The sequence below is a fragment of the Empidonax traillii genome, unplaced genomic scaffold (genome assembly GCF_003031625.1).
Source record: "Empidonax traillii isolate 1590-97213 ecotype Southwest subspecies unplaced genomic scaffold, ASM303162v1 scaffold136:size1122602, whole genome shotgun sequence".
Lineage (NCBI taxonomy): Eukaryota > Metazoa > Chordata > Aves > Passeriformes > Tyrannidae > Empidonax > Empidonax traillii.
Genome location: NW_020955329.1, coordinates 9787 through 19346, shown reverse-complemented (window position 1 = coordinate 19346; position 9560 = coordinate 9787). Strand labels below are relative to the sequence as shown.

Genomic DNA, 9560 nt, shown 5'->3' with positions numbered 1-9560 from the left:
TTTTTTTTTTATTATTTTTAAATCTGTTCAGTGAATATCTGTGAAGGAAGTAGCAGCATAAGGGGAAGGAAGGCTTTTTGAAAACCACATGCTCTGGTGTGCTATTGAGAGATGTAAACCAGTGGGAAGTTCTCAATATCCAATTAGTCTGCTTTCTAGAGCACTAGTCAGACATTTTCTGTGCATGTAGTTGAGATTTTTATCAAACTGATTGAATTAACTGAATAGCTTTTTCTTTTTTTCCCTCTATGTTAGAGCAGAAAGCTTTAAGTGGATTTCATTTGGTATGTATAATCTAGAACAAGAAATGTGTTCTGAGATTCCACAGTCTTTTAGGTAGCCTAGTAAGCCCATGAGAAATGCTGACATTTAGCATCCTTGGGTTCCTGAGCCTTCATGTTTTCATCTGGGAACCTGACCTTATATGGGCTTTTGGAAGGTCAAAATGAGAAAAAATGTACAACCATGACCTTGTATTTTGACTCACAGCTAGGAGGCTCCAGTTTCTGCTCTTCTAGAAACGTAGATTTAGATCAAATATAGTTTGCTGATAATCTGGGGCTTCATGTTTTTCTGCTAACATTATGCTCAAGCATAGACAAGATGTGAGTATAAAAAATTGACTATACTTGAAATGTATGTGGTTTTCCTCTTTATTCTATTTTTATTTTCAGTGGAATTTGGCTGAAAATCTATTCCAGTTGTTTGCAGCCAAAAAGGACAATTTGGAAAATGAAGTCTGAACAAACAGAAGCTGTTCCCTTGGGCTGTGCTGCTCTGCATGATAAAAAGCCTGGGTACTGGAAGAAAGAATACATCTTGAAACAAACAGCTGCTGTCAAAACTAGAGTAATGCGACTTGCTAAACCTCTAGATCCTTATACGGGTCTTCCATTTAAAAACAAAGAAGCTATGAAGTAAGCAATTCCTTGTCACAGAAGTGGTTTACTCAAGAACAATGTACAGAATATTAATGGCTTTGGAAATGCTGGGAGGGGGTATGGAAAGAGAGCTATAACGTGTGTTATAATGAGAAGATATGATAGCCTATAAATGACTGAGTCTGAGAAACATAAGCACAGCTAGTAGAAATTTGAAAATTACCTTGAAAGCATAGTTTAAGTTTTGGGATTTTTTTTTTTTTTTTTAATATCCCTCTCCCCTCTCAATACCTAAATAACAGAGTCTCGGGCTTGAGTTGGATAATTGTTCTAAAAGAAAAAAATGGAAAAGAACATGTAGTGGAGAAGGCAAGCCTGTCATTTAAGGACACATCTGTTACCATACTTTGGTATAGTACAAACTGGCCATGCTTAGATGTTGTGTCAACCCTAAAACTATTTGGAGTTACGCCGCTGCTTCTTGACCAAAGCAGACCTCCCAGCAAGAATGGGTGAGTTTTAACATAGGATTTTTGAGGGTTTTTTTGGTGTAGCCAATTGATAACATATTGTAGGAGCTATCTGACCTTGGTTTGACTCAATAAGTTAGTTCTTTGTTAGAAAACCTCTCTGTAGCATTTCTTCCAAAGCCTATGTTCTTCTTCATAAGTAGAGCTTTTTAACAAGAAATAGTATAATCCAACAAGCTATGACATTAATTCATAGGTTAATGCAGCTATTGGCACGTGTTATAAAGAGTGATGGGTCCTGCCTTGGAAAGCTGAATCTGTGGCATAGATACAAATGTGTGTGAAAGAAACATGTAAATCGAGGAGAATTTAATGTAAGACCTTTAGCTTGGAACAGCTCATCAGTATTTATAGGGCTACAGTCATGTAATCTATGTTAACATTTATTTTCTGTCTGATAGGTGTGTGATAGGTGTGTGATAGGTGTGTGAATTTAGGGAACTTGGTGTGTAACTGTGAGTGCAATCTAAGTACATGCTTTTAAAAAAACAGTCCACAGCATATCTGTTATTTTGTAACTTAAGTTGCACAATGTTTTTCTGGAATTATATTCTGAGAAAAGATATTTAAATGGAAAGTATTTGAGGTATTTGCTTGCTGTCAAGGAGTTTTGAACATGTCCGGGTCTATGTGTATTCTATGTGCAGTATCAACTACATGTTTCTTACAGAAAGCCCCTAGCCATGAAAAGAGCTTTGAAAAGAGCGAACTGTTCACCTACAAAAAACCTGGTTCCTCAAGCAACAGCAAAGTATTTGCTTAAGAAATAAATAAATCAAGAGAAGCCTTTTGTTTAATGTCAACTGAACAAGTCTTGCAGTCAAACTATATGGGAAATATAGTTGATTTACCAATATGATGATTCATATGCAGAAAATAGTAAAAGAAAACTTGCAGGCAGTTGGTGTATTTATTTCACAGGTTAAGTTTTTAGAACTTGTGAATATACATGAAGATAGTAGCTTTACCAGTTTCAGAATGTCAGTGTTAAGACTGTAAGGAGCTAGTGCAGGGACTTTGGGAATATTCTTGTTTTGACATGAGCCTGATTGACTTAGAGATTAAAAGTGTTGATGTTGATTAGGAAGAAATTCTTTACTGTGAGGGTGACAAGACACTGGAAGAGGTTGCCCAGGGAGGTTGAGGATGCCTCAGCCCTGGCAGTGTTCAAAGCCAGGCTGGATAAGGCCTTGAGTGAACTGGTCTACTGGGAGGTGTCCTTAGCTACTGCAGGGGGCTTGGGACTAGATGATCTTTAAGGACCATTCTAGATAATTCTTTAAGGACCTTAACATTCTGTCTGCGATTCTGTGATGTCCTGTCACTGCCCCAGATATTACAATTCAAGGTAATGTGATAAAGTTCCTGTTGGTTGCTGTCTTCCCAGCAGTGTGTGGTAGGTGATACTACAGTGATTCTATTGGTAAATCTAAGAACTGTTTTGAAAATAATAAGAGCCCAAGTCTACAAAGGGTTTTAGAAAGACTTTTTTCTCCATTCTGAGTAGGTAACACAGACTCTGCTTTCTGGTCTTTTTTTTTTTTTAGTGCATCATTAGTTAATGTCTGTAAAGTCTGAGCTTTAGTTAAAGGGTGTTATGGATTTTATACGAAGTGAAGACATAAAAAGATATATAAAATATCTTTAATTACAGGAAAAATGTAGAAAAAATGGAGGAAGAATTTGCTATATTTATGTTCTGTTCAAAAACTGAAATCTGACCAACATTTAGTACCATCATAGTATTAAAAACAAATTATAAAGTAATTCTGTGGGTGTTTTGAAAAATTGGGCTAGCACGTAAGTTTTTCTTCATTTTTAAGAGGATATTAGAACATCTTATGGTGTTTTTGTTTCTTTTCTTGTTAGGGATTGAGATCTTTCTACTACACTGTAGCTGTTTGAACATACAGTTTATGACTATGCATGCTCAAACCATTTCCATTTTATGTTGTTGGTCAGATTTCAGAGTTAAAAATGAAATTATGTTGAACTTTAACATAAATAAGGAGATGTAGCCTTTTTGCTATATTTATGTTCTGTTCAAAGACCTCGAAGACGTTCCTTAATTGCTGAATACCATCTTGCTAACCTGACTGAAAGCAGTGTAGCAGTTGGTGGTGATAGCCTTGTTCAGCTCTTCAGTCTGAATCCAGGACTCTTAGTAGGAATTTGGAAGGTAAGATAACATTAAATTTTGTTTCAGTATTTTATTATGACTTGAAGGAATATATATTTTTGCCTTGTAGTTTCGGGAAGATTTCTAGGGTTTTTTTTATCTTTTTTTTTTCTTTTTTTTTTTTTTTTCCCTTTGCATTTTGGAAGATCTTGTCTAACCTAGTAACAAGAAAATGCAGGTAGGAACAACTAGTTTATTATTTATTGTTTTCTAAAGAGCTGTCACAGGAATATCTGTATTGTTTAAAAAAATCCACCTCTAATTAGAAAATCAATTTTTTTCATACTCTATTAGATACTGTGTTCAGTTTTATTTACTTTGCAGTCTTCACACACCAAAGTTCGGTATCCTGGAGTCATTTTAAATAGAATGGTTTGAGGAGAGGTGTGCTTCTTCCCCTGATTCATGCCATGCCCTGTCCCCATCACTCAAAGCGATGAGTCCCCGCAAGGCAACTTAGCTTTAATCTACATCACCAGGTAGCCATATCCTGTGCCAGCAGTAGGAATGCTGTAAATCATGCCCTTTTGGGGCTATTAAATTCTTGCTATTAAGGGTCTAAGTAAAGCAGTTAGTCTCTGTAGGCTGTGTGTAGAGATGAATGTCTTTAGAGAGCAGTGCAGAACATCTGAAGTAGAATTGTACACGAAAGGAATCTGTATCTCTGCAGAGAATATGCTGGACCTTAGTGACTGGAGTTACATTGGGCTAGATGCTGTGGAATCCTATCTCAGGGATTCTGTGCTTGGTCTGATTTCAGAGGTGACAGCCTTTTCTTCCTCCCTCAGCCATGTTACTGATGTGGACTTACATTACTTGGCACTGGCAAGGAAATTCCCTCAGGAAGCCTGTGAGCAGTTGCTCAAAGCTGTGTCTAATTTCCAGCTGGAAATGTGCTACCTCAAATGTGCACAATCACCAGAGGCATTTAAAACCAGAGTAGGAATATTTCTTTTACATAGAGATAGGAGTGAAAGTCCATTTCCTAGAAAACTTGAGACTGGCTGACCTGCATAAGCCTGTTACGGGTTGTCTTGGTCTATGGAGGGCTCCGATAAATGAACAACAATTTCTTTTGTGTCTTCAGAGCTTTACTAGGTTGTTGTCCCCGTGTCATTGTCCCTGTAGTCTTGCTAGTGCATTGCCCCCTCCCATGCTTGGAAACACAACTCTTTCAGCACCTGGAAATGGTTCAGTCATAACCAAGTTCCACACAGTTGTTCAGCATCAAGTGCCTCACTCCAGGAGTTTTTCTGAACAGCAGTTCTTATTCTCTGTGTAGGCGGTTAACTGTAAATGGGTGTAGGAATCACAAATGCTGCATGTCTTGGCGTTTTACACATAGCTCAGCTGCATTGCAGAAACTGTTGATGCTGGCAGTTTTGGCAACCTAGGACAAGTTATGTGGGCCTTCTGATATTTGGATAGAGAAAGAGTGAGAGACTCTGTGATTGGTAAATCTCAGTTATTGTATCTTTTAGAGCTGTAATTTTGCACTACGAAAGTACAGAAGTAGTTGAGAACCCAAAAGCTCAAACAGAGGATGTAATTTTCTGGTAACCCAGAGATAAAAATAATAGTTGCCCACATTTCAGGACGGTAGTAGACTGCTGGCTCTGAATAGTTTTACTATTGACTTAGGTGTTTGCAAATGTGGGACTTTAAAAAAAAAGAAAGAGCTGAAATCCTAGCATTCTATATTCTTGAACTAAATAGATACCTTTGTCTGTATTTAGTTCTCACGTTGAGCTCTGATGTTTTCTTTGAACGATGTTAAGCCAATAGAGAGTTATGTCTTAACATTTTCCCGGGAGTATGTAATCTGGTGAAGACACCTGAGGTTTTACTTTGAAATTTACCATTTCTGTTGAATAATTCTGTATTCCTCAGTGATGTTAGCTCTCTTTGCAAATAGTTCCTTACATATGAAAATAAACTTGATGCTTAGGTATTCAGTAGATGGGGGTAAGTCCTGTTTGAGTCTGTTTAGGTATCCGCTTTACAGTGGTAAGTAGAGGCTAGAGGAGTAAAAATCATGGGTTTGTCTGATAACTTTTGCCCTAATATAGCTAGTTTCCCTCTCTTCCCCCCTAATATAGAAATGCTGTAATCTTTTATATGTATTCTGTGCTCTTGTGAAAAGACACTAGCAGTTGTAGGAGGCCAAGTGTTAAAGCGCTTAAGCTATTATTAACATTATTACAGAAAAAGGCAGAGTAATAAGCAGCAGCATTTATCTATGAATTTTAATGCTCAGAAAGACTTTGTAGAAAAAAAGCATTTTCAGATGAAAATACATCTACTTTAATTAACTTTTCAGGAGAAAAATGAAATTGCTTTCGTTATGGTGAGTCTTCATTATCATCAACTTCTTGAGAGAAGCATTCTGGGTTCTGCTACTGTGTAAGTTTGGTTTCTTCTTTGTGGGTAATAAAGATAACCTTTTGAATAAAGCTTTGAGTGTTACAGTTAAAATGGGCTGCTGGTAGGAGGTTTATATTTAGGCAATATTCTTGTTTAATATAAACAAGTTACAGTAACTCTATACAAGACTATAGAAGCATTTTCATACTAAAATGTTGCAATTGTTATGTTACTAAGGAGATAAGTTAGTTTTACAAGTGTGCTAGTACTTGCTGTATTGAGAAGGTTAGAAATACACTGCCAATACTTCCTCCCTTTTCACAAGTAGTCTTTCTATTCCCTCTTCCAATCTAAAAGACCAAGAAAAGAGAAAAACATTTTAGGAAGTAGGACAGTAATCTTTAGCTGTGTAAGAGGGGAGAAAAAAGTTCTGATAAACTGGTAAGGTGTCTGCATTTATCTTTCAGTCCTCTTGGGAAATTAGCTGGATTTCTTATGAGGTATTTGTGTATATGTGTGTATTGTAGCGTATAATATAATACAATACCTGTTTGTACACTGTAAACTGTTTAAACGGATGGAGTTTGTTAGCTTTACAACAATATTTGGAGAATTTATTTTCCCCTCAGCTTTCTGTTCAGATACTGTTGTATCTAGTGGTGGTCCTATGCGCCCCCTATAACCTAGTGTGGCTCTTTTTAGCACAGAAGGTAAGATTTAACACCATCTCCCATAGCACTAAATAGGATCCTAAGTAGAAGTTCAGTTGCCTCTGGCGTTTGGTCTCTTCAGGTAATTTGTGTGGAGTAGTTTTTCTTTTGATTAGGCACAGACGAAATTATCCCAGTAATTGCTATTTTAGAGAACTCTCTAGTTAGTGGGCTTTTAGATTTGCACTTAAGCTGATGCTTTTTTCATTTTTGGAGACAAGTCCATATTTTGGAGTTTAACAGACACCTTTTAAAGCTGACTGCCATTATTTTCTGGCTTTGCTGAACACCTGATTAGAAGTATTAGGTGTTGTAGAAGGTAGCTTAAAAGAAGTGTGATAAACTAGAGATGTTTGATTTCAAAACTCTCTGAAGATGATAGTCTAAATGTAGGGCTGTGTATTATATCTCCTTCTCTTAAGTAATTTCCCCTTGCTTAATCATACTGTTATCTTTTTTTAAAGTCGATATGCCCCTCCACTTAATAAACCTGCGTTCGATGATATTGACCCAGAATATGGACTGCATGACTACAGTCTGCATCTGGAAATGCATGGCAGAAGCTGCACCTACCTGCGTGGAACATTCAGGAACCTCTTCTGCAGAAAAGGTATAGCTGACAGAACAGTAATGGCTGGTTTTAAAATAATCCCTGTTATGTCTTTCCTTCTTGTATCCAGGTGTCTCTGCTCTAAGGGCAGAAACTGAGATGGATTTTTAAGAGCAAGTTGTCTTTCTGTTCTTTGTGTGATTTCTTTATATCTGCATGGGGCATTGTGTGGCATCATGAGTAAACTTGCTCTGTGTGAACTCTGCCTGCTGTTACACTGACACAGTGTCAGGCCTGAGACACAAGTTCTGCAGATTGTCAGGGTGTTTTTGTTTGGTTCAGTGCTGTGTTAATAATGCAGTGGCACAGCTATTGGTACTTGTTGTTGTTCCTTCCATTTGGATACTATAAAGGAGAGACAGTTTGTCCTCACACATTTTGGAGGCGTATTCCTGTAGAATTCTGTTTGAGTATACTTTAGGTACATTGACAGATTAAATATTTAAATATGTTTGTAGAAGTTACTGTGAACTTTTAAATTTTAATAGTTTTTGTCTCAGTCAGTTTGAAGTTGTTCAGATTTTTCTGACATCCTTTCGTTGTGTAGTAAACAATTTCAGTGATTGTTTTTAACTTCGCTGCTTCTTTTGGTTCTCAGTATTTCCTTTCATGAGACACGTGTTGTTTTTGTACAGCCCAACTTCATAATTGTACTATGGTTTTTCACATATATAGGTGATCTCTCATTTGACTGAACTTTAGCACAATCCTTCCTACAGCTACATGGTTGTCTTTCTGTCAGCAGATACAGATTAAAATATTAAAATTGAGCAATTAAAAATTAAATACGGAAAGTTAATTATTGCTCCTCAGTATTTTATGTGATAACGGCACTACTGAGCCGTTTTGGAGACAGTAGAGGGTGATGTCGTCAGGCTCCAGTGCATTTATGGAGTTAAAACAAGTTTCCTGTGATTAATTTTGGTGGGTTTTTTTGTTTGTTTGTTTTGTTTTGTTTTTTTTGTTTTTGTTTTCAATTTGTATTTAGTCACTCCAAAAACTGTCATTTAGACTTCAACCTTGTGCGCAGTGTGGAGTATTGTAGTCCTTGAATCTGAAATATGTGTATTTTCAAATTCCAGAAAAGCTTCAAGCTTGAAATGAAGGAATATTTCTAAGGCTAAAACTTCAGTAAAAGTCTATCCATGTAGCAAGAAATCTCACCTGAATGTTGTACAATATGAGAGTCCTCTTTATACCCTCAAGAGAAAATTCTTTTTTTAAATTGGCCATATGGTTGGGGTTTTGGGTTTGTGTTTAGTTTCTGATTTTAATTTTGAGACAAATATCATGTTTTATTTTATGAAATTAAAATTTTATACAGTTGCACAAAAAGAAACAGTATTGTGGCACACTTCACTTTTTTGCTACTTAGAATCTACTTCCTTAAAAGATTCTGCTGATGTTTATGCAACTTGTAGCAAATGTCTATGAGCTATAGTTGTGATGCCATCTCACTTTGCATGTTACAGAATCTGTTTTATGATCACTAGTGTTTTCTGAACTGTTTTGGTTTTGTGACCTTCAGCAGTGTGACAGCCACTAGGTTCTGGTCTCATAGGACATCAAACATCTGAAGCTGTGGTTCTGCAGACAGAAAGCTCATTTGTCATCTAGTCCCTTCCCCATGCTTGCACAATAATTACTTTTGTAAAATGCTTGACTTTCTACAAAAACGTAGTGAGGCAGCTTAGGGCTGTCTGCTTTCACATAGTTTCATCGTGATTTGTAGTTCGTTTTGCTCTTTCTGGTAAACATGGTGTTTCTGAATGTGGCTGACAATGTAGGTTCATCCAAGCTGGTTGTATTTGAGGGTTTGTGCTTTGTTTGTAGGCTCCATTCTAATAATACCCTTTGTCCTATTCTCTGGGAGGACTCTGAAGCATGGAGGTCTCAGACATGCTGAGAAGTCTTGCTATTTCTTTAAATTCTCTACCCAGTCCAGATTTATTTTAAATTATGGATGTGACATGCCAATGGCAGTTTCCACAACATGAGACACAGTTATCAGCTATTATACTGGTGTTTTCCTTTTTGTTGGTTTCCAACAGGAATCTGTATGTTTCTAGGTTACCAGAGAATACCCATTTCTATTCTGCAAAATAACTGATTTGAGTTTAGTTTTATGTCTGCTTTTTGTTAGTGCTTATTAATGTTTTGCTTCATTTTTCTGCTCTATTTTCAGTTATTTTTTCAGAATTCTTACTATTAAATTTAAAAAGTTATATCACACTTCATTAAGCCAAGCAAATGGAGTTTGTATGGCTTCAGATTTTTTTTTTTTTT

General features: G+C 36.6%; 1 protein-coding gene across 4 annotated transcripts in view; it reads left to right on the top strand.

Moving 5' to 3' along the window:
• Positions 1-9560, top strand: part of FBXO15 (F-box protein 15) — a 28668-nt gene that overhangs the window by 10343 nt on the left and 8765 nt on the right. For 3 of the 4 annotated variants that reach the window (XM_027883902.1, XM_027883901.1, XM_027883904.1), the window contains exons 4-8: positions 675-917; positions 1184-1393; positions 3461-3590; positions 5911-5993; positions 7129-7274. In XM_027883902.1, the coding sequence (XP_027739703.1) occupies positions 675-917; positions 1184-1393; positions 3461-3590; positions 5911-5993; positions 7129-7274 (812 nt within the window). The remainder of the gene's footprint in view (positions 1-674; positions 918-1183; positions 1394-3460; positions 3591-5910; positions 5994-7128; positions 7275-9560) is intronic. The other variant, XM_027883903.1, reaches the window with a different exon arrangement.